The sequence below is a fragment of the Scomber scombrus genome, chromosome 1 (assembly GCF_963691925.1).
Source record: "Scomber scombrus chromosome 1, fScoSco1.1, whole genome shotgun sequence".
NCBI lineage: Eukaryota > Metazoa > Chordata > Actinopteri > Scombriformes > Scombridae > Scomber > Scomber scombrus.
In genome coordinates this window covers 1,513,560-1,538,662 of record NC_084970.1, presented here as the reverse complement: position 1 = coordinate 1,538,662, position 25,103 = coordinate 1,513,560, and the positions used below count along the sequence as shown (strand labels likewise).

At 40.4% G+C, this 25,103-nt stretch overlaps 2 protein-coding genes across 3 annotated transcripts in view; one reads left to right on the top strand and one right to left on the bottom strand.

Annotated features, from left to right (window-relative positions):
- The window catches only part of pcsk6 (proprotein convertase subtilisin/kexin type 6), a 35,630-nt gene extending 23,565 nt beyond the window's left edge, over nucleotides 1-12,065 (bottom strand). The window contains exons 1-6 of the mRNA XM_062418800.1: nucleotides 11,721-12,065; nucleotides 9,631-9,735; nucleotides 8,148-8,258; nucleotides 7,810-7,953; nucleotides 7,417-7,493; nucleotides 4,000-4,088 (exon numbers count right to left, since the gene is read on the bottom strand). Of these exons, the coding sequence (XP_062274784.1) occupies nucleotides 4,000-4,088; nucleotides 7,417-7,493; nucleotides 7,810-7,953; nucleotides 8,148-8,258; nucleotides 9,631-9,735; nucleotides 11,721-11,885 (691 nt within the window). The 5' untranslated portion in view covers nucleotides 11,886-12,065. The remainder of the gene's footprint in view (nucleotides 1-3,999; nucleotides 4,089-7,416; nucleotides 7,494-7,809; nucleotides 7,954-8,147; nucleotides 8,259-9,630; nucleotides 9,736-11,720) is intronic.
- Nucleotides 12,066-15,643: 3,578 nt separating this feature from the next.
- LOC133979442 (uncharacterized) lies at nucleotides 15,644-24,785 on the top strand. 2 transcript variants are annotated; one of them, XM_062417964.1, is made up of 3 exons: nucleotides 15,644-15,875; nucleotides 24,308-24,528; nucleotides 24,618-24,785. In XM_062417964.1, the coding sequence occupies exons 1-3, from the start codon at nucleotides 15,821-15,823 to the stop codon at nucleotides 24,687-24,689; spliced, it is 348 nt and encodes a 115-aa protein (XP_062273948.1). In that variant the 5' UTR covers nucleotides 15,644-15,820; the 3' UTR covers nucleotides 24,690-24,785. The 2 variants fall into 2 exon arrangements, with proteins under 2 accessions (XP_062273948.1, XP_062273939.1); XM_062417955.1 differs by lacking the exon at nucleotides 15,644-15,875 and having other exon boundaries at nucleotides 24,002-24,528.
- The last annotated feature ends 318 nt before the right edge of the window (nucleotides 24,786-25,103 follow it).

The following is a 25,103-nucleotide window of genomic DNA, read 5'->3' as shown; positions in this document are numbered from 1 at the left end:
TGGCCAGAGGTGCAGACTCAGGCGCAGAGGTCAGACAGATCACTGCAGGGTACAGAGTTCAGCAATGGAAGAAGTTCCTACAAAGCAACAACAACAAAACAAATCTTGCTACCTTCTTGCTCAAAGAGTGGGGCAAAGAACAGTCTAGAACAAGACTCTGTGAAAAGGTTCTGTACACTACAACCAAAGATTGTCTTACAAGTCTTACAAGCTGACCCAACAGGGAGTGCACAAGGTAGCAGACCTGTCGTCCACTCAGGAAGAGGCTGACACCCGTATGCTACTCCATACTTGCCATGCTTCAAGGACTGGTCACAAATCTGTCATCCTTGTGTCTGATGACACTGATGTCTTGGTGATAAGCCTGGCTACCAGTGATGCACTCACATGTGACCTGTTCCTGAAGTCAGGGACAAAGAATCGCACCAGTTACGTAAACATCTCACAACTCGCTCGTGGTCTGGGTTCACAGTTGTGTCAGGCTTTGCCTGGTTTACATGCATACACAGGCTGCGACACTGTAAGTGCATTTGCAGGTCGTGGTAAAGTGTCAGCCCTAAAACTTCTTCAGAAGAATGAATACTTCTGTGAGACCTTTCAGAAGGTTGGGGCAGGCTGGACAATGACACCTGAGTTGTATGCAGTCTAACAGGAGTTCACATGTCAAATGTACAGCTCCAAGTCCAGAATCACCAACATCAATGAAATGAGGTATGCACTTTTTTGTGCAAAGAAAGGCGTAGAATCCTGGCAGTTACCTCCATGCTCAGATTCTCTCAGGAAGCACTGTCTCAGAGCTAACTATCAAGGTGCTATCTGGAGAAGATGCCTCAAGAACAACCCTGAAGTTCCTTCCCCAGTTGAGCATGGGTGGTCTAGAGTGGACCAAGATGGTGACTTGCAGCTCTCCATAGACTGGTTCAATGTCTCCATCGGTCCACAAGCAGTACTTGAGTTTCTGTCCTGCTCATGCAAGAGGGACTGTGTCACTCCATCATGTCAGTGTGTTGCCAACAACTTGGCCTGCACTGATCTATGCCATGCAAGACAGTGCAAAAACCAGAAGGATGACTTTGCTGATGAGAAACAATCCTATTCCTCTGCTGAGGATTCCGACGAGGAGTTTGATTAGTGTCGTGGCCTTGAATGATGCAATCTGTACGAAAATGTCATAAAATGTCATTGACCATGCCTAAAAGTCATGACCTTGACCTTTTACAGTAATGGCAATGTCATAATTGGGTTTACCACTCCTTAAAACATAGGAATCCATGTCTCATTTGTTATTTGTTATACCGTTTTTTAGATTTTCAGCTATGTCAGTGTTCTGCTTAATTTATAGGCATTATTTTCTCAAACGCCATGTCTGATATAACACTGAAAATCTCCCCCTCCAAATCAGATAATATGGGTAAATGATACATTTTCTGAATCCTTAGAGTCATGCCAGTATTTCAGTGTTTGGATTTTGTTTCTTTGATGCTCCCTGGTGCCACAGGATTAAAAGACAAAAGATGACTTAGGTGGAAATGGCAGGAAAATGTGTGTGATTAAAAGTTTGAAGAACTCCAGGGTTGGCTGTACTTATCCAAAATGTTCACAAAAGGATTTAAATGAAAGCCCGGAGTCTCCCCTTTAAAATGATACCAAACATAACAAAATAAAATATTCCAATATGTCAAATATAGATTTTCTGCTGTCAGTGTTCTGCTTGATTTATACGCATTATTTTTCTCAACCTTAGTTTACATTATGTGTGATAACTCAAAACAGCTACTCTTGTCAGATGGCCATCATACATCATTGAAAAGCTGAGATTCCAGGCTTTCAGAAAAGGTATGGTAGCCTTTGCCACTTTTTCGGTAACGACCAACCCCTCTGGCTCACGGACTATCCATACCTTTAAGATATCAATCTAATTAAATCGATACCAAGTAGTATGGAAACATCTCCCGTCAAACGATACCTGCAATCGATCCTATTTCCTATTTTTATGGACTTGTTCACAGCCAATCACTGCCATAGAACACTTAGCAGTTCATGCTGATTTTGGGCATTTTGTATTTAATAAATATTAATAATTTGAAAACTTTCAAAATGCATTTGTGTAAAAAATCCAATCATTTAGATGTGGAGGAGTGGTGGCATTTTATTCAATCATCAAAATTTGACATTACAAACGTCAAGGTATAAGATACTAAATTACTGAACTAATTTGAATCTAACTAACTAACTAGTTTAGTTAGATTAGACATGACATAAGTTGACACTTCTACTATAATGATGCACAAAGAAGTTAGGATTCTCATCTTTTGTTTCAGCGAATACCATAAATGTAATGTCTGTGGTCATCAGAGCCACAAGTTTACTTGTATTGTAATTAAAAATGTGCAGCTGCAGGCTTCTGTTGGTCAGACTTTTTGAAATTAAGATGATGCACACAGTCATTGCCCCAAGTTACCTGCTGGGAGAGGATTAATAAGAGTTTTAATTGACCTCTGGTTTCTCATTGAAACCATGGGTCTTTACGCAGGTACATGGGACAATCAAATTTAGCATATTTGACCTAAAGGCTCAAACAAAAATTGACACACACGTTGTCTTACTGATGCATGAGTTGGAAGCCATGAATGAATGGAATGGAGAAACGCAAAGGAGGAAAACTAAACTAAGAGCATCTGTTTCTACAGTAAATGTGTTTAGTGTGTGATGGTTATTTATTTCTGCTTTAGAGCATAACGCCTTGAAACAATCAGAATTTTTTTTAATTCTCTTGTTCACTCTAACTGCCACTCACCTGACAACCTCCACACTGTCTTCTCTGTCTCACTGACTCACTGGTACACTCTCTTTTTCAGCTGCAGAAAAAAACAGCTTTGGTTGCTGGGTTCGCATTTGACGATACCAAATGGAAACAAAGTCGGAGTATAGGGTGTCAAGGTAGTTTGACTCGCTCCATAAATACTTTTGGTGTGTGTTCATCCATTTTAAACAATAGGTGTAAACTACTTCGTCAGTGTGTTTGGGCTTTACGGTGGCCACGAAGCTTGCGAAAAGCATGAAAGGCCCCCTTTAGAGTCAGTATTTAATTTGTCCATTCTGGGCTACTGTAGAAACATTGTGGTGCAACATGGCAGCTGCCATGAAAGGGGTCCCACTCCTCATGTAGATAAATGCTCATTCTAAAAGTCATGAAAACAACAATTGTTATTTTCAGGTGATTATACACTACTTAAAACATACTTATGAATATTATATTCAATATCTGCCAAGTCCTTTCTGCTAGATGCCACTAAATTCTACACACTGCACCTTTAAGGGAGCAAGCTGTAGTAGATTAGCAACATATGCAGGAGCCTAACTAAGAGGGAGTAAGAGTTACAATTTTACTGGATTCTAAATGCAACAAAAGGCCAAGTGAAGAGATTTAATTGTAGTTGTAATCTGTAATTCGTCCCAGTGGCCACTCACTGCAACAAAAAGCATCTTCCACATACACCAGCAATATAAAACGGACGGACACCTGGAACTGCAAACAAAGTAAAGTATTGCTATGTGAATTATGACATTTCACTAAACTTTATGGAAATAGTATGTACATGTAATGCCACACAATGCAGAGGCAAACCTGGAAACTCAAGAACTTTTTTTGGATTATTTCATGTTGGGTGAGCCGTTTTCATTCAAATGAAAGGATGCAATTTTAGGATCCAGGATTATAACACTATAAGATCTATACACATACATCTGATTCTGTTGGAAAGGTCATGAGTTTTGCAGGTATTTGTTCATAGACTAAAGTGTTGGACAGACCAAAATGTTTACCTGATGATGGTGCTCAGAGGATTACCAAAAATCATTAGGATACATCAACTGAAGTCCTTCAGTGTGTCTTTCACCAAAGTGATGGATCAACTGACGACTGCTAACATGACTAAAAGGCACATGAGGGGGGAAAAACATTCCTGGAAGCTTGGAGAATAAGACAGAGAACACTACCTCCAATGTGTGCGTTGTAGGCAATCCCGACGATACAATGGGAGTTATTGGCCACAGCTGCAACTTCACCTGCACACCGAGTTCCATGTCTAGATGTGAACAAAAAGAAATCACACAATCTCACATACAGCCCTGTACTGTTGAATGCCAAGTTCAAGGGCTGGTTGTTGTAAAATCTCTAGGAGGAATATCTGAAAGAGAAAAACCTCTGACAGAAATCCAAAAGGTTGAATTTATCAACCATCACACCACCCATGGAGAGAGCTTTAAAGGCTCAGCAAACTAATCATTATTCAGAGGCTGACATGCTCCCTTTCTTTACCAGACATCCTTTTATAAAAACTTAATACAACCAAGAATAGATAATTTCCTTAAGGATACCTGCCAGTGCCTACAGATAATGGAAACATAGCGGAAAACAACAACTAAAATTGATTGCCTTTTCCACCTACAGCCATTGGACTCTTACAAGCCTCTGGCAACAGCACCATAATGAATTTTACCACCCTCTACAAAGCTGGTGTATAGAAGACAGAGAAACTGGTGAGCATTCTGAAACTCATGCTGTCAATTCACAGCGTTCAGTGTGTTCCAGGATCTGTCTACGTTCACTTTAGTTTGATTTAGTTCTCCAGAATGCCATTTGATAAGAGCCAAAGAAGCTAAATATTTAGCTGCCATTCAAAGTTTGGTTTATGGAGTAGTTGGTTTATATTCTTTTCCTGTGATGGATTTCTCCCTATATGGTAAAAGAATGTTAAGTGTAGAAAGAAGCCTTCCGTCATTTGATTACTTGGGACTGACATCAAACTCTATTTACTGCCGGTATTAGAGCTCACTTTGACTGGAAATAGAAAAAGAGAAGGATGTGCTCATTTAAAGTGTAGGTATTATCATGTAGGTAGATGATTGTTGTAGTTTTTTAAAAAGGTTATAGGATTGTTATATAAAACCATAAGGTTTTAAAATGTTGCGTGATATCTCAGGAACACCTTGACAGAATTGCTTCAAATTTGGTACCAACGTCCAATGTAGGCCTGAGGGAACATAGGTCCTAATTTTCCTAGAAAATGAGGGAACATAGGGCTGTGGGAACATAGGGATAATGCAACAATGCACAGTATGATGTTGCTTGTGCAAAAGGGGGTCACCCTTTTGCACAAGCAACATCATGCTGTGCATTGTTGCATTATCTTATGCTTTGTTCAAACAGATTCTGACCGGCAATACCAAATGATGAATGCATTTTTACCATGTTAACCCTCCTGTTGTCCTCAGGTCAATGTTGATGTGGCTTATCTCCAGAATGAGGTATAGTTTCTCTAAATGAGGCCTATTGTGCATAAATTCCCAAAATATGTGTAAAACCTGTGGTAATAAGTTGGAATGAAGTTGACTAAAAAGGTCTAACACAGAATTGGGTGATAATTTATACCTTATGCTTCATAAACAGTCAAACCAAACTGGGTCAATTTTGATGCGGGAATACAAAAATTGCACATCAATGAGATGACGACAGGAGGGTTACAAGATAAATGTACATAATATATGTTCAAATGATATGTGTAACAGAGTGGTCATCCTATGCTGTCATGTCTAATCAGTCAACTTCCTGTTTTACATTAAGAACTACAATACTAGTATAATATAAGCCAGCCTCGGCTCGGCTCCCTGTAGTCTGTTTGAGGTTAAGAGGAAACAGTACAAAGCATGATACTTCATCTTCAGTCCTGATGGCAGAAGAACCATCTACTTTTCCCTCCATGCTGTGTAGCTGGACTGCTGCAGTTAATACGTGGCCCAGCTTTGAGTGCAGCATTATGGAATAAACAAACCTGTAATGTTCTATGTTGTGCTAAATAACAGAGGTAGGGAGTGAACTGCCTTGAATACTAACAGACTTAATCCAACCCCAAACCAGGTGCATTAAGTTATCTCTTCAAGGCCAGGACACACATCGCCAGAGGCTGTTTTCTTTACATATTGATCCTCATTAAGGCCACCTCAGCCTTTCGGTGAAATTTGTTCTTTTAAATGAAAAATATGGCACCCTTGTGACTTGTACAAACGTGAAGAGTTTGTCACTTGTGTCATCAGTTGGTGTCATGTTTGTAATTAAGCTGTTTTCAGTTGCTGTTACTTGAACTGTTGCAGTTTTACTGAGCTACTGTAGTTAGCTAACAGCATGTATCAGAACACCTGCACCTACTTTTTTCTGTGTAAAATCCTTCACCTGATGGCATCTTGACACCGTGGCTCTCCAGAGAAACACTAACTGCAACACATTAACTCAGAGGCTCAACACATGTCGGCTACTCTGTCTTTACTACTTCTTCTGTCTTACAGGTGCATCTGATGTGTGGTATGGGTGTAGTATGGGCATGGTGAGGTCATTAGGATTTCACTTACAGCTGTCCTGACATGCAGTCTCATTTTAAAAAACTGTTACAATTACCTTCCTCACATTGGGAAACTTTGAAAAGAGGAAGCAAAATAATCAAAAAACTTTAGTGTTTGTGTGTACGGGAAACGGAAATACTCTGTGGCATCTAACAATGAGGAAGCAGATTACAAACAATTGAATACCCCTACCCTTCCAAGTGTGTAGGACAGGGTTGTCCAAACTATTCCACAAAGGGCCATGTCCCTATAGGTTTTTGTTCCAACCAATCAAGAGCACACTATTCATCCAATCAACTGTCTGAAGACTGAATTCTACACACTGTACCTTTAAACAATTAAAACATGATGTAATTATTGACATCACTCAGGCAAAAAAAAAAAACACATTATGGGGGCACATTATATTGATCATTTCTTGACATGATATATGTGCCTAAGTCTGTATAACTGTAATTGAGTAGATAAAATAAATTATTTCTCATCATAGATATCAAGAAATGAGAAAAAAAGTTGTTTTTGACAGCATGTGCTAATATACTGTGTTGACATGGATCATTACCAATACTACATTTTTAGTCTGTGTTTTCATGGTAAATTGTCTTTGTGACCGTATACCGTCAAGATGAGCAAAAGACCCACTGAATAATCATACTGTTCATCAAAAGGATGTCTTGCCTCAGTCTGATAACAGACACAGCGTGACTTGAGGAGGAGTTACTGAAAAGTGGCATACCGACTACTGACGAACATATCCAGCATGTTGGAGAACAACATGACCAGTACCAGGTATGTATCTGAGGAGTTGTGTGTGTGGGTATGCTGAAGATGGATTCTCTCACATGCATTCATAAATATGAAGGTTCTCAGTCATGTAGGTTCCAGATATTATGAAAATGTGTCTGGAACTCATCTGGAGCTAGTCCTGTTGTATATAAGGTACTTGACTACAAGAATACAATATTCAAAGCACAAAAAAACCAATGAGGGACGGAAGATTAGATTGAAGTTACTTACATGTTTTCATTGCGAGAGTCATAACGTGGTGTGGGGTCATGGTCATTCCCGTTGACATCATAGCTTGCAAGGTGGTCCTGCAGAAATGAAAAAGGCATCAAATATAAGACTGAGGCAGAGAATACATCTCACACACTGCAGTTCATAAAAAGGAGATAGTGTACATCCCCATGTGCCTATTATGTCATTGTTCATTTTGTGTTGTAGGAGAACTAGCAACAAATTGGAGCCAAACATTGGGTTACAAAACTTGTTACATTACATTTATTCATGGCCACAGTATTTATTTGGACTGGATTATTTTGCACTGTATCCACATTAATATCGTTGAATATCAATCCTCTAAATAGCCATGGTTCAATGTTCCAGTTAGAACAGATGGGTGGCACATACGTAGTTCTGGGCCAGGTCAGGGTGGTTCCTCTCGATGCCGTCATCTAATATGGTGACTACCACGTTCTTGCCGGTGAAGCCCCTCTGCCAGGCTGCCAGAATGTTCATCTCTGAGCGACAGCGGCTGCTGTTATCATTGCAGTGCTTACAAGAAAAAAGACCAAAGAGACAGCATGTACTACTGAAGATACAGCTGAGATGTATAGGAGTGAATCGGCTGAGTCTTTCAGGGGGTTCTTAGACCTTCACTGACAAAGCCACACTGTATGTGCATATGTGTTTGTCTGTTTCTTATGAACACAATAATACATGAAGACAATTCAGTGCACCGTACTTACAATATACCACATGTTAGACCATTTTGGGTCATTGAAGTGAATGAAGTTTGGGTCACTTTTGGTGTACCTCTTTACTCTTGCTTTTACCAGTTGCTGCTGGGCCCACTCCACCTACAGATGAAATTGGAGATAGAAAGAACACGATCAATCACTTTGAAGTGCAAAATGATCCAGTATGTGTTATATAGAAATTCTTTAAAAATACTTACAATTACATAGACAACTCTTGTTTTAAAAGATTTGTTTTTGGCATTTGTCATTTATCCGACAGTTGAGACAGGATTGAAACAAGGGTAGAGAGAGTTGGTGTGACATTCAACAAAGTTCTGCATCCAGATGCAAACAGCAGACGTTGTGGTAAGTGGCGTGTGTCTTTTTCAATGCTTTGTTTATTGATTTTTTTTAAATTGAAAACAAACACAACATATAACATCGCCCCATAACAATCTCGGCAATAAGATACAATTTTAAAAAGAAAGAGTTAAAAGTGTATCCACATAATTTAGAAATAAGTATTCCCAAAATACTCCTAATTAACCATATAAGTATTAATACAAAAAATACACATATGTGCACCCATACATACACTTACATACACACATTTATACATACATATACACATACATTCAAATATATATAAATTCAGCATTAAGTTGCATCTGTCTTAACCAAGTAGACTAGCGGGGCACCCATAGGTGACTGACTACTAAATCTCAGCATTAATTTGACCACATTGTCACTTTGTGTTTGTTAATTTCTGCCTATTGGATTGTTTGACATGACATGTACCAATAGACCTTTTTCCCAGCAGATATTTGGACTTGTCACAGTAGGAATAGCACAGATTAATCACATTAACCGTGGCTCAATTCTATTCAAGTGTTTTCCTACTGTGATATGTCAGGTCTGTGAAAAAAAAAGGACTGTGGGATGCAACCTTCTCTCACTCGCTGCTGTGTTATACAGTATGCTCTGATGAAGGCTTCTCATGGGAACACGTTGGTCTGTGGTTGCAAATAATGATCACCAAAGTTACCGTCTCATGGCATGTATCTCTCACTCTGTTTAATTGGCACCGTGGTCGAGTGGATGTGTTGTGGGGGAAATAACCACACAGCAATTATTTTTCTCCACCCAACTGAAACTCAGTCCAAGGCTGAATATCTAACCTGTTTCCTCCTATAAACCTGTTAGCCAATTTCTATTCGAATGTTGCGTTTAACCGCACACAAAATTATGGAATTTAACGATATCCGTGGAAAAGAAAATCTGTGGAAAATCTGTTTAAATCACTTTTGCAGCATTGGAAAGTTGCACAACATTTCACACCACTGTATAAACATACAGTTATGACAGAAATATGTGAATTGTTGCCATTGTGGTACTCCAGAGCTATGTCTGCTTTTCTGCTAGGTTTGAGCCCAGAGGAATAAATGTGTAAATCTCACCATGTTTCTTGTGTGTGTTGTACATTTTGATTCACCTGGGGATCCATATGGATGAAACTGTGGGGGCCTTTGAAAGATTTTGCAGCTCTGCGGACCACTCTGCTGTGGTGGAAATGGTAATGATCCTCCAGGCTTCCTATCTAACCAAAGACATCCAACAGCAACATCAAGACAAGAACATTACAACACAAGCATATAGTCACATTTCTTTAATCTACAACTCAACTTTTGTTTTCTAAATAGCCTTTTACACTGATGTGCTCTGACTCTTTAACAGTAGAAAACTTAAACTTGCTTCTACAAAGTTCTCCACATTCAGAGCACATTTTGGCCATCTGTATATGGTATATGATGTCACGTAATAAATATGCATGTTCTCTCTAGACTTTGCACAAAAAATGTGAGCAGGAATCTCAACACATGTGGACAGCTGGCACACTGCAGTATTCTTCAGACTACAGTCTACAGAAACCATTCCTCACTACATCTGTCTTCATCCCTTAGCTGCTCCTCTACTCCTCTACCTCGCTCAACCACTCATATCTAGTGTGACTCTCTTTTACACTAGTACCTTAAGGAAAAGGGTTTTAACCAAGACACCCATTATAAAGTTGTAACTGAAGAGTTCATCATCGACATAATAACTAATTTGCTGATGTCTTATAGAACAGTCTACAGGTGCAGGACAAAAGCAGCATAACAAGGAAAAGTAGTGTGCATGTTTGCAAGCTCCCAAAAAATTTAATGATGTCATTTTTCAATCTACAAGGTCTTATTCTGGAAAACATCTATATCAACCAGGTTATGTATACAGAGAAAAAAAGTGACAGCTCTACCTACAATTCATCACATGACAGAAAATGCAGTAATACCAGTACAGAACCATACAGTATATTAGGCACATAAAAAACACAAAAAAGGACTGTAGCCTATAGAAGAGATGGGCAATACACTTTTCATTTTTTAACATTGAAATTCCTTTTGCTTTTTCCCCCCTTTGCCCGTAAATATAGTTTACTTTGTGTTATAATAAGAGTAAGAGAGAGGTTAGGGTTTCCAGGTTATGAAAAATCCTTCTGGCTGTTTTACATCCATTTGTGAAAGATTGTGGCTTTTACACACTCATAAGCCACAGGAGTCTTGAGTTATAAATGTTGATAAGTGGTTATTAAATGGAGTTTGATGTAGACACCAAAGCAGGTGTTTCTCAGAGGGTAGGTAAGAGGTCTATTAGCCAGATGAACTGACGAACTAACAGGATAAATCAAGCGTTCTGCAGAGGTAGGATAAACAGCAGCTAGAGGGATTTTTCACAACGAGGCAATCCAAAAAACACTCTTATGAAACAGCTCAGTTATTAGTATTAGTTACAATTTATAAATTATTCATAGAAGCTCCACATATTAGAAAGTGGGAGTTTTTTAATGTTTTGCTATATTTCAATACTACATCAAAAGTCCTAGTCAACATTATTTCCCTGTGTCAAGAAAAGTACATGGTTTATAACACACTGTAATGTAATTATAGGAAAATATCCATGTTTATTAATGTAATCGTCAGCAACTAGAACTCCTCCTTTGGCCATCCATTAGTGGAAGCTGATATATAAACAGATCAGAATCAATGACAATTTAGTAAAACACAGCTGTAATAATGCAAAATAGAGAGAAGGTATGACTGTTGACAAATATTGTACATTAATAAAGAGTTAAAATGTATTTAAATCTGCTTGTAATTACATTGAAGTGTGCTTTAAAGTGTTGACTAAATGTTTGTAATGTGCTTATAAATAGGGAAAATTAAAGTAAACTGTTACCCTTTCTTTTTAATGAAAAACATACTATAGGCTAACCAAGTACAGGAAATGAATGTGATGTCATTCATGAGTGAATTTTCTTAGCTGAATCCTATAATTGTTCCAGATTAGAGCATTTCCAGAATTAAAAAATATATATATTCCAGAAACATTTATAACTTTCAAATGTAATGAGTCAATTTTCATAATAAACTAGAAGAACCAGTCACAAACAGAGACCAACATAACGTCATGCTACTTTGTTACAAAGTAAACATAAAGAACCTCCATGGACAGCACTGATATGAGGAATAACAGCTGGATCATTACCTGACCCAGGTTCATATATCCATATTTTGCTGCGATTCTGTCAGCCTGTTCCGGACCACCTGTGATCCTCACCGCCCAGTGGTTTGTATAAACGTCCCCTTGTCCTGTCACCACCGAGCGGCTGGACTGAATACTTAATAAAATGAAAAGCAAAAAAAAAATCATCCTGTCTTCAAAGTTGAAAAAAATCGCAGTCAGTTAACAGGGAAAGTGTTGAAATGTTTGGTTCAGTCAACAGCGCAGCTCTGCGTAAAGTCCGTCATAAGTCCATCATGTTGTCGTCACGCACCGGTGAAATTCACGTCTCCATGCCTCAGAGGAACTGTGCCATGTGAGCTCAGAGAAACCAGTGGCGCAGAGAGGATCAGATGAATGGAAGCTGCTGCTGCTGCTGCTCCGACCTGCTGAGATTTACCCGCATCAATGACTGAACCGCATTACAAATACTGCTTTTCATTTCATTTCACACAACCTAAACTGTGACTTCCATCATAAATGTGAATATTGAAAACATATCTTTAGCTATGATGTGCATAAATGTTTTTTTCCCCCACGTCATGTACAAATTAAACTGATGTCATGCTATATCACAGCATAAAGCAAAGGGTCAGTTTGATTAAAAAACCGCTTCACAGACTTAGATTCAAGCTGCAAACCACAAAACACTGACAGAACTAAAAAAGTAACTAAAAAGTTCATGTCTATATTTTTCAATACAAATACAGAAAAAACGTCTAAATTATTATTTTTGTGCATATTTAAAAAAGTGTAACAGCACATGTGACCAAACACTGCACTGTGGGGAAAAGTCATATTTGTATTTTGCATCATTTGGGGCCTCCTGGTGGCCATTAAGCTGCTACTTAGATCTTCTGCGTCTCAGTCTGTTATTATAGGATTCAACTAATCCAGGTTTTTAAAGGCTCATGTCTTGAGGGATGATATTTTCTTGAGCAGCAACCATATCAGAGAGGAGGGAAATAATTATTATGGTTCAGCTTTGCTCTACTTGCAGTACTGTAAACTGTTGGGTGCGATAACGGTTCGGTTAAAAAAATCTAAAAGTGTGGTTAAAGCACTGTGTGGTCCAATATATCATTCATGGCAGCCGTCTGCTTTAAGAATTTGAAAGAAACTTTGATTTAGGATTGAAAAAAGGTTTTCTTTATACTTCAGTGATATGAACCGGAGGAATAAAATTGTTTTTCATTGTGTATGTAGTGTGGGTGTGTGTGTGATTTTATTTCTCAGAAGTCACACACACACACACACACACACACACACACACACACACACACACACACACACACACACACACACACACACACACACACACACACACACACACACACACACACTATTTGGCAGATCTTTGCCCTGGCTGAGGCCCCGCTGTGCTGGCAGACTGGCAGGGTTGTGTTTGAAGTTCTGAGGTGGGGTATGTGTCACTGACCAATGAATCATCTGTTTCTACAAACACACAGAGGTTTTTAAGGACTGCTGGGCCAGTGTGAACAAATAAGTTGTTCATGGATCCATTCATACACCACCACAGATGATTTGACGTTGACCTATAAGGTTACATTTTAAACATTGTCTCACATTCTGTCTTCCAGCTATTAGAAACTTTGAATGGAAGAACAAAAGTTTCATGAGGGTTCATGATTGAGACACCTCAGTGATGGCATCACAACACAGTGAATAACCAGAAATCCACTGGACTGTAATGACTAACTAATATCTAATGAGGAAAACACAGACACAGTGAGTCCAACACAACAGTCCAACAGTAATCAAGTTTATTTAAAATACAAAGCCCTTTGGCTCTAGAAAGGCTCCATCTCTCACAGGAATTAGTGGGAGTCCCATCACAATAGAACTTTTTCACAGCAGACATTTCGACTTGTCAAAACAGGAGGACGGAAGTAATTAATAACATTATAAGGGAATTTCACCACTGCAAATATGAGGAATATATAATAATAATAATAATACATTTTATTTGTATAGCACTTTTTTTTTACACTCAAAGTCGCTTTACAGAAACATGGGTAAAAAACAAAACGAAAGAACAAGCAAAAGAAACACAGTGAACAGTGAGTTAAAATAAATATAAAAACATTAAAGTACACGTAAAATGAGAACACAGTAAAACGATTGACGCATTAATCATGAATTAAAAGCAATTCTAAAGAGGTTTGTTTTGAGCAGTGATTTGAATGTGGGCAGGTTGGTACAGTCGCAGATGTGATTGGGGAGCGAGTTCCAGAGGGAGGGGGCGGCGATGGAGAAGGCTCTGTCACCCCAGGTCCGGTGGTTGGTACTGGGGGGGAGGGGACAGGAGGTTGGCATCGGCAGAGCGAAGGTTTTGGAAAGGTTTGTGGCGGTGGAGTAGGGCAGTGAGGTAGGAGGGGGCCTGGCTGTAGAGAGTTTTGTGGGTGAAGAGAAGGACTTTGAAGTGGATGCGTTGTGGTACAGGGAGCCAGTGGAGAGTACGAAGGACGGGGGTGATGTGGTCACGGGAACGGGTGTGGGTGAGCAGGCGGGCAGCAGAGTTCTGTATGTACTGAAGTTTATTGATGATTTTGGATGGTGAGCCATAAAGAATACTGTTGCAGTAGTCGAGTCTGGATGTGATGAAGAGGTGGATGAGAGTTTCAGAAGAGAGAGTGATGGACGGAGGCGAGCAATGTTTTTGAGGTGGAAGAAGGCAGTCCTTGTGATGTGGTTGACATGGTCTTTGAAGGAGAGGTTACTGTCTAGAATAATTCCGAGGTTGCGGATGTGTGAGGAGGGGGACAGAGTAGAGGTGTCAATGGTGAGGTGGAAGTTATGGGTGGTATTGATGAGGGATTTGGGACCAATCTGATGATGTCTGATTTATCACAGTTCAGTTTGAGGAAATTGGCTTGCATCCATGATTTTATTTCAGTGAGGGCGTTTGTGAGAGTGGAGTGTGTTACGGTGGTGATGGATTTGGTGGAGATATAGAGCTGGACGTCATCAGCGTAGCAGTGGAAATGGAGACCGTGGCGACGGATGATGTTGCCGAGGGGGAGCATATAGAGGATGAAGAGGAGAGGACCAAGCACCGAACCCTGGGGGACACCTTGGAGCACAGGAGCGGTGGAAGAGATGCAGTTATTGATGTTGATGAACTGTTGTCTGTCTGTGAGGTAAGACCTTAACCAGGAGAGGGCAGTGCCAGTGATGTTGAGGGAGGATTCCAGACGGGAAAGAAGAATCGGGTGACTGATGGTGTCGAAGGCTGCAGTGAGGTCAAGGAGGATGAGGATACTGAGGTGGCCAGAGTCTGAGGAGAGGAGTAGGTCATTGGTTACTTTGAGAAGGGCAGTTTGTGTGCTGTGCTGTAAGCGGAAACCGGATTGAAATGGTTCGAACAGATCGTTGGAGGTGAGGTAGGTTTTGAGTTGTGTGGCGACAGCACGTTCCAGTATTTTAGACAGAAAAGGGAGGTTGGATATGGGTCGACTCCAGGTTTTTTAAGGATGGGGGTGACAGCAGCCAGTTTGAGTGTTTGGGGGACAGAGCCAGAGGTGAGGGAGGAGTTGATGATTTCTGAGATGAGTGGAGAGATAGCTGGGAGACAATCCTTTACCAGGTTGGATGGAATGGGGTCCAGAGCACAGGTGGAGCTTCTCATGCCAGCCATGAGTGTGGACAGCTCCACTGGTGACACGGGGGAGAACTGAGACAGTGGTTGAGTGGTGGGAGGGGGGACAGGTGGAGAGGAGGAGATGGCAGAGGATGTAGTGAGGTTGTTATAGATGGTGTCTATTTTAACTTGGAAGAATGACAGAAAGGCGTTACACTTGTTGACTGTGAAGGAGTTGGAGATATTGTCGCTGGGTTTGAGCAGTTTGTTTATTGTGGAGAAAAGAGCCTTGGGATTGGAGGAGCCAGAGTGTATGAGGTTTGAGTAGTAGGTGGACAGTGCGGTGTTTAGAGCATCTTTGTATTGGTGAAGGTAATGTGTAGGCTTGGTGTAGGACTGTTAGACCAGTTCTCTTGCAGAGTCGTTCCAGCTGACGCTTGCGGGATTTCATGTGGTGGAGTTCAGTGGTGTACCAGGGAGCTGAATGTGTGAAGGTGACAGATTTGGTTCTGATGGGAGCAAGCTGATGAAGACAGGAGGTGAGCGTGTGGTTATAGTAGTTGACGAGGTCAGAGGGGTTGTCAGACAAAGGGGGAGGGGAGGCAGACATTTTGCTGGCAAGGGCTGCAGAGAGTGCAGAGGACGGGATGGATTTGAGGTTTCTAAAGGTTATAAGGTTATATATAGGTTATATATAATCCCGTTTTAAACAGACTGAAGAAATGGAACTGAAATATCCCATCACAAATACGGGTAGTGACCACTCTGACACTCCAGCAATCAGCTTTTTCTGAGAATTACTGACAAGTAGTGTGTTTGATATGATTAGTACTATATAATGTTGACTTTACTGCCTAAAGTCTCTTTTGGGAATATATTATTCTGTTAAATTATTTCCTTGATCAGGGATATCACAGCCCCCGTTGAGTTACATAATGGCTACAATTTTGGATGGCATTATTTAAACGACTTGTTGATAGGTCAACTTTCAGGATACAATTTGCAGAATTGTTCAGTTTCACAGATGTAATCACCACAATTGACTCCACTAATACTGCAATATGAGTGCTGTCTGAAAACAAATTTCATTATGTCAACTGAAAGCATTATCATTAATGTCCAAGTTGTATGTTGTACTAACATGATCCCAGTAACAAAGGTGTCCTGGTTCAATACATGGTAAATGGACTGTACTTATATAGTACTTTTCTAGTCTTTTTGACCACTCAAAGTGCTTTTACACTACATGTCACATTCACACACTGATGACAGGGACTACAACGCAGGGTGCCAACCTGCTCATCAGGTGGAATCTAACATTCACTCGCACATTCATACACGTTGACGCAGTCATCTGGAGTAATTTTGTGGTTAAGTATCTTGCCCAAGGACACATTGACACGTGGACTGGAGGAGCCGGGAATCAAACCGCCAATACATGACCCTTTGTCTGACACATAGCAGTGTAGGCAGCAGACTACAGATGGGAGCTGTGTGGAATGGATGGCTTGTTGTAAAGTTAGTATCTAGCTCATAGTAGATTCTAATTATTAAAGCCTGTGGTAACGTTAATCTCAGTTACAACTTATACAAGTGACAGTGTGGCAGTGGCTAACCCTTCAGGGGCTGGTTAACAACATCTTCGCTTCTGGAAGACTCAGACAAATCTTAAGGCCTGGAAGCATCACTCAATCTTGGAATGCTTCCTACTCAACCAGAAAGTCCTGCTCTTTTTTTAACGACTGCATTCCTGGATTTTATAGCTGATATCCAAGCTTCTCTCTACATTTTAATAGGAGAAAGAACATTGAAATCCTCTGGGATACACATTGGTAAAGCCAATCTCTACATTATCTACAAGCATGTCCAAAAATGAGACCCTGACCTTCAAAAACAAACTAAATTAAAGCTTGAGTGAAGACGCATGAGCTCATCAATCCAATCATTTAAGAGCTTGTAAAAAAATATACATTTTCAGAGAATCTGTTCCAGGCACTGTCTGCAAACTGTCTGTTGGCACTACATTTTATAACAGCTGAAGGCCCACTTCTCCTTCACCTGACCCTGTTTCCTTGGGTTTCTCAATGTGGAGATCAGTGCAATTGCATGAGATACAGTACATGATATGAATAAGTACTCCAATCTTATCTGTAATGTTGTCTGAGTGTTCCACTGATCTGACATTTTCGTCATCTCCTGGACAACCTGAGAGAAGAACAGGTTCCTCCTCTGAAATACTTATAAAATACTGATCATGCACCACTTGCATGAGGCAGAGGGTTGGTGGAAAAAAACTCATGATTGTAGGGTCTCTATACAGGCCCTCTGCAGTGGGATTCGATCTCCCTTGTCTTGAGAGGAAGGCAGGCGTGATCCTCCTCAGGACATCAGTGGCCTCTCTGTTGCTCTCCCTACCTATTCTCATTGTACGTTAGACAGGCTATACAAAATAAGCACCATACCATCCCATCAGGTGTGTATTGTAGCTAGCTAAGACTTTTTGACCAGACAGGGTCAAAGCCACTGGACCTCTGCCCAACTACCGTTTCATTGTCTCTCAGCTGTGATTTTCTCTCTCTCTCTCATGGCATGTTCAACAAGTTGTGCTCATCTGCTTTTCTTATCACATGTAGAACTTTTTTATCATGCTTAATCAACCTATAATATAAAGCTATGTAATTATGTGGCTTACATGAAGACAATGAACAAACCTTGCCCAGTACTTGTGAAGTGAATCTGACATAGAGACTTTAGTTTACTTTCTCTGAGTAGCATGAGTAAGTGTCTCGTACTGACGTCATAGGCGTTTAGCCAATGTGATTTAGGGAATGCTATGAAAGAGAACACACTGATAATCTAATACAAATTATATAAATGATATACACAGAAAAATACCTACAGTTTTTTTGTCAGATTCGTTTGTTATGCACAGAGAATATAGACCAGATGCTGAAACTATCGTTGCTCGCTGCTGATAAAGCTGATGTCAAATGGTAGAGATTTATTGAGTGGAATATTGTATACTTATATTGTATTGAACTTATTTTGTATTATTTGCATTTTGAGTTAACTTCAGTTTATGCAGTTTTGATTGGCTTTGTGTGTTAGTTTGCTCTTTATTTTCTTTGCATATACATAGTCTAATCACCTCAAATACCTTCTACCTCCATATAGGAGGAACAGGTAAAACTGCCTACAGACGTCACAGAATAAGAGGTGAATGCAGAGTGCAAAGCTCTGCCCAACCGTGTGTGTTGCACCAGCAACAACAGTCCTCTGCAAGCCCACAAACCTGTCTGCCCCCAAAGTATGACAGGATTAGTGGCAGTGTGTTCTTATCGCTAGGATGTGCTTAGCAAGAGCCTCTCAATTAGTCACTACATAATTAAAACAACACTAAGCCCTACACTTTAGCCACTACTGACTGCTAAAGGCAGTAATTGTTTAGACAGTTACTCAACATGAATGATAGGCTATTCAGTCTTTTCCAGCAAATTTACATAAAGTGCATATATTATCTTACTAAATGTCTATGTTACGCACTGTCCATCACATAACATAAGCTTTTCACATGAAACTAAACAAAAATCAAATATATCCCCAAAATACACGAGCGCAGTCAAAAACGTTTTTCCTCCTTCAATCAGCAACACCTGTGATTAATGGCATGAGGTTAAATAAACTGTGCCCCACCGGGCATTTACCATGCACCCCCTAGTGTTTGGGAGAAACATTACATCTAACTCAAATCAAGTACATGACTCCTACAAATTAGATAAAGATACCAAGCTAGATTTGTATTGAGACTTTTTTACCTTACCGTCCGGGCTATTATTATTATTATTATCATCATTACATTAGCTACTAGCATAACAGTTGATGTGGACTCAATAGATTACAATGACAAGACTATATTAATGGTTTTCTGAGAAAATGAGAGGGAGAGAGATAGTGTAAGTGGTAATCACTGACATTGTAACAGTGTTTGGCTGCTTAACATAATCTCTTCGGTCAAACATCTGTTGTGATGTTTTATATGATGTTTTGTCAGGTTACAACAGGCTCAGTAAGGGCCCCTGACAGAAGGACCCTCAAACTTGACTACCAGGTCAAGTTGCTCCAGATCAAGGAGCCTAAATTAGAAATGGGAAGTTTTTCTGTTTTATTGTAATAACTGTAAAAATTTAAAAAATGGCTGTATTAAAGGACCAATATGTTCAATATTTACTGTACTAACTCATAAAATGACCATGATGTGTTATCAGAGGTTAAGGAAACATGCTAAATTGAAATACTGGCTTCTGCTACTATAATACTACAGCTAGTATGTTCTCCTTAGAAATGTCTATTCCTCTGCAGAACGCCTGTTTTTGTTTTGGCCCTCTGCTTATTCAACCTGATTGCAGTGCTGTGGCACATCATTTTAATTCATCACACACCACCACCATGTCATATGCTGTGAGATCATACTGATGCACATTTCAACACCCCAGGTTGCCAGATATGTACTACTGGCACACAAACACAGTGTCCTGCAGCAAGCAAACAAACAGAATCAGCTGACATAGATTCAACCCGACCTAAAAACATGCAAGAGGGAGGGGGAGGGGGGAGGTAACTCTCTCTCTCTCTCTCCATAATATTTTTAAGTTGGACTGCAGTACCCATTTTAAACACTTGATAGCAGTATTACAAATTTCTGCTTTAACTAATGCTAATAATTAAACAAGTATTTAAAAACTTTAAAATTGTCTTTTCACAGAAATGGCAGAATAAAGGCATGAAGGGAAGACAAAATAAAAGACATTGCAACCAATAATTCAGAGTGCTAGAGTGGAGGTGGGGCTACCTCAACCCTTATTTTGGCTACAGCACTGCACATGGCACTACAACTTTTGATGCCCTCTCAGGAAACACAAACAACTGATCTGGGCTTTAAAGTCATCTCTGTCTTGACCCTTGTTCTACTCAAGACCACATTAGACCACATGATTGTGGAAACGTGCTGTGTATGTGTGAAAGTTCAAATTTGTTTAGTTAACTAAGTCCACCCACTTCCTTTTGCATATATGACTTTATTCTGTATTCTATTCTTTTCTTTTCCTTTTTCAAAGTTAAGATGCACTTTGAAACTTGTAGCTTAAAAAAAAGGTTAGTTATGAAATCTGTCTGACTCCTCAGCTTGGTCATCTACTTGGCAAAGCTAGCATGAAAGGTGAAGAATAAACTACATCTGCTTTTTAGAATATAGGTGTAAGAGCAGGACTCAACATGGAAAATGGATTTATCAGAGTCTATCCACAGAAAGTATAAAGCATGTTACCTGTCATTGACAAATTAACTAAATACATGCAAAACATTTAGTTTAACTTTTGTTTAACGATGTAAATTTAGAACAGTTCCAGAGTAAAAGTCCCACATTTGGTGCTTCAAATGGCTTAATTTCTAAAATTCTTGTCTTGTACCAACACATAAAATGTTTTTACTGCATTGCATTTCCACAAAGTAGCTTCCTTTAAAGTAAAGTGCTGATGCATTTACAGTTGCAAGAAAAAGTATGTGAACCCTTTGGGATTACTTGGATTTCTGCATAAATTTGGCATAAAATGTGTTCTGATCTTCATCTAAGTCACAACAATAGACAAACACAGTCTGCTTAAACTAATACTGCACAAAAAATTATATGTTTTAATTTTTTTATTGAACACAACATGTAAACATTCACAGTGCAGGGTGGAAAAAGTATGTGAACCCCTACGCTAATGACTTCTCCAAGAGGTAATTGGAGCCAGGAGTCAGCCAACCTTGAGTCCAATCAATGTGATGAGATTGCAGGTGTTGGTTAAAGCTGCCCTGCCCTATAAAAACACACACCAGTTTTGGGTTAGCTGTTCTCAAGAAGCATTGCCTTATGTGAACCATGCCTCGCACAAAAGAGCTCTCAGAAGACCTACGAACAAGAATTGTTGACTTACATGAAGCTGGAAAGGGTTACAAAAGTATCTCTAAAAACCTTGATGTTCATGTGTCTACGGTAAGACAGATTGTCTACAAATGGAGAAAGTTCAGCACTGTTGCTACTCTCCCTAGGCGTGGTCGTCCTGTAAAGATGACCACAAGAGCACAGCGCAGAATGCTCAATGAGGTGAAAATAGAGTGTCAGCTAAAGACTTACAAAGATCTCTGGCACATGCTAACATTTTTGTTGACGAATCTACAATAAGGAAAACATTAAAAAAGAATGGAGTTCATGGGAGGACACCACGGAGGAAGCCACTGCTGTCAAAGAACATTGCTGCACGTTTGAAGTTTGCAAAAGAGCACCTGGATGTTCCACAGAACTACTGGCCAAATATTCTGTGGACAGATGAATCCAAAATTGAGTTGTTTGGAAGGAACACACAACGCTATGTGTGGAGAAAAAAAGGCACAGCACACCTACATCAAAACCTCATCCCAACTGTGAAATATGGTGGAGGGGGCATCATGGTTTGGGCATCTGCTTTGCTGCCTCAGGGCCTGGACGGATTGCTGTCATCGATGGAAAAATGAATTCCCAATTGTATCAAAACATTTTGCAGGAAAACTTAAGACCATCTGTCCGCCAACTGAAGCTAAACAGAGGATCGGTGATGCAACAGGACAACGACCCAAAGCATAAAAGTAAATCAACAACAGAATGGCTTAAACAGAAGAAAATCCGCCTTCTGGAGTGGCCCAGTCAGAGTCCTTACCTCAACCCGATTGAGATGCTGTGGCATGACCTCAAGAGAGCAATTCACACCAGACATCCCAAGAATATTGCTGAACTGAAACAGTTTTGTAAAGAGGAATGGTCCAAAATTCCTCCTGACCGTTGTGCAGGTCTGATCTGCAACTACAGGAAACGTTTGGTTGAGGTTATTGCTGCCAAAGGAGGGTCAACCAGTTATTAAATCCAAAGGTTCACATACTTTTCCCACCCTGCACTGTGAATATTTACATGTTGTGTTCAATAAAAAATTAAAACATACAATTTTCTGTGCAGTATTAGTTTAAGCAGACTGTGTTTGTCTATTGTTTTGACTTAGATGAAGATTAAAACACATTTTATGCCCAATTTATGCAGAAATCCAAGTAATCCCAAAGGGTTCACATACTTTTTCTTGCAACTGTACATGTGCAATGTGTGGTAGCTTATGCATTTGTTCATTAAAAAGACAGGTAATGTATTTTGCTTAAAGTGCTGGTGCATTTGTATGTATGTGTATCATCTCATGGTGTTGTAGAGAGGGATGAGGAGCAGCATACTGAGGTTCTGATGGCTTGGGGAAAATATATATTGCATAGTCTTGCAGATGTTGCACGATGCTCTGGAGCCTCCTTCCACATAATGTGATGTGATGATGTTCATTAAGACAAGATACAGGGGACTTTGGCACAGGTACAATGGTAGCAGACTTGAGGCACTTGGAACAACAGCCTGCTGCAGGAAAGTGTTAAAGATATCAGTGAAAAGACATCTTTCAGTAGAACCACTTCATACCGCAGCAAAAAAAGAAAAAAAGAAGAAAGGAAAACCAATCTAAAAACAACACAACACACTATAATGTCCCCTGGTGTGTCCCAGTATGGTATCTCAGACCCACAGAGAGAGGAATACAAAATTATAATTAGACATCATAAAATGCCCATTTCACTCACATCACCTAAAGTTACCAGCAGTTAAAGCAGAGTTACCAATAAGGTAATATGTTTAAAAAGAGACACCACCTATATTTTAGTTATTGTGTCTTCAGTCCTGATTTCACTGTAATCTGTTAGTTGTTGCAATACCTAAACATGACAATAGATGGCGCATTAAGCACTATACACTGCTGTGATTAAGCATAATTTATTTAACTTCTTATCCTGCATTTATGCATTTTAGTTTTTTACACTTCATAGTTACTTCATGTCTTTTATAAAGTATTTTTAACACTTTACAATATTAATAACAGGAATGCAGCTACTACCTGATCTTTTATATGTCCTGTTGGAGCTGCTGGATGCAGCCACTGATTGAATCTATGTTCCTCTTGTGGAGCTTGGCATAGCAGAGGTCTACATGTGGCCAGATGTGGTGAAACAGCTGCAGAAAGAGCTCAGCAATGCTAAGTCTGCTAAAAAACAACTTAGCTCCATGCTATTGTCTCAATGGCTGCAGCTACTTTAGTGTTTGCATTTTTTCAGAGAGATGTTTTAGGTCTCGTTCCCCTGTCGTTGTCCACAACGTTTCGGTGCTGACACTTTGAAACAGCAAACAGATAAAGCAATAAAAGGAATAACTCACACTTTAATTCACCATTTTTCTTCTCCCGTTCTTCCCCTCCTTTCCCAATCCAGACCAGACCCCTGTACTGCAGGGTCAACCTGGCCGTGCCTGTCCTGGACAGGTATTTTAATCAGGGTGACACCAGGCAGGACTTCAGGCTGAGCAGAGCAGTCCCTGGCAGTGCTGCTGAACCTTCTCCACCAGGATTGGAGACATGGATGGGGTGCCACAATTGAGACCTTGGTGTTCCTCTTCTGGCTGGCGAGTGGGGCATCATACAGCGTGGTTCTCAAGGGTGTTTGGGATGCATCGTTCCACTGTCCACCGTATTGTCCACCAAGTTACTGGGGAGGTGGTGGCCATTCGCCACAAGGTCATCCACCTCCCAAAGACCGCTGAAGACCTGGCGGCGGTAACTTGTGGGTTTGCAGGGCTGGCAAGACACAGAGCCTTTTTAAAGGCTGCTGGAGCGATCGACGGCTGCCATGTCAGGATCAAGACACCAAGCGGCCCCGATGGTCACTGCTACCTGAACAGGAAACTGAATCATCCTGCAGGCAGTTTGTGACCATCAGGGCTGCTTTGTGGACGTGTACATGGGCTGGCCGGGGTCTGTGCACGACTCCAGAGTACTCCGGCACAGCCCACTGTACAGACAAGTTGTTTATCCTCCTCCAGGGTACTTCATCCTTGCAGACGGCCGGTACCCGTGCCTCCAGCATCCACTCCCCCTCATCACTCCCTACAAGCGGCCGGTGCAAGGTGTGGGACCCCAGCGCTTTAATGCCCATCATTCCAGGGCACGCTCTATAATTGAGCGTGCCTTTGGAATTATGAAGACCAGGTTCCGGGCCATCTTCCTTAAAGTGCTGGAGGTGCACCACACCTTTGTGCCTCAGGTACGTAATCACACAACAGGATTCTACTTTACCTTTGATTAGGCTACTGAAGTGAATCACAATTAATGAATAAGGTTTTTACATTGCAGGTCATAACAGCATGTGCCGTCCTGCACAACATTTGCCTGGGGGTGGGTGACATCATTGCCCCCAGAGGATGAGCTGCAGGACGCCATGCCGGAGGATGAGGAGGAGGAGAACGGGCTGGAGGCCGTCAGTGGTGCTCCGTGGCGGGACCAGCTGTCTGCCCTGGAGGAGGTTATCCCTGACCACAACTATCTTTAGTTGGCAAGTAACATAATTTTAAAGCCATTATTCCTATTTAAAGTGTTTTTTAGATTGTTTTATTTGTTGTAATAATTGTATTATTGTTATTATTATTATTATATTGTTAGATCACAATTCTTGCCTCTTTCTTAAAAATTCTTAGTGACATGGCAGCCGTCGATCGAGTCAGCCCTGCAAACCCACTTGATGGACGATTTGGTGGAGAGTGGAGACCAGACCCCCAAACACCCTGAATACCAGCCCAGATGATGTCCCACTGACCACAGAAGACACCAGGGTCTTTATTG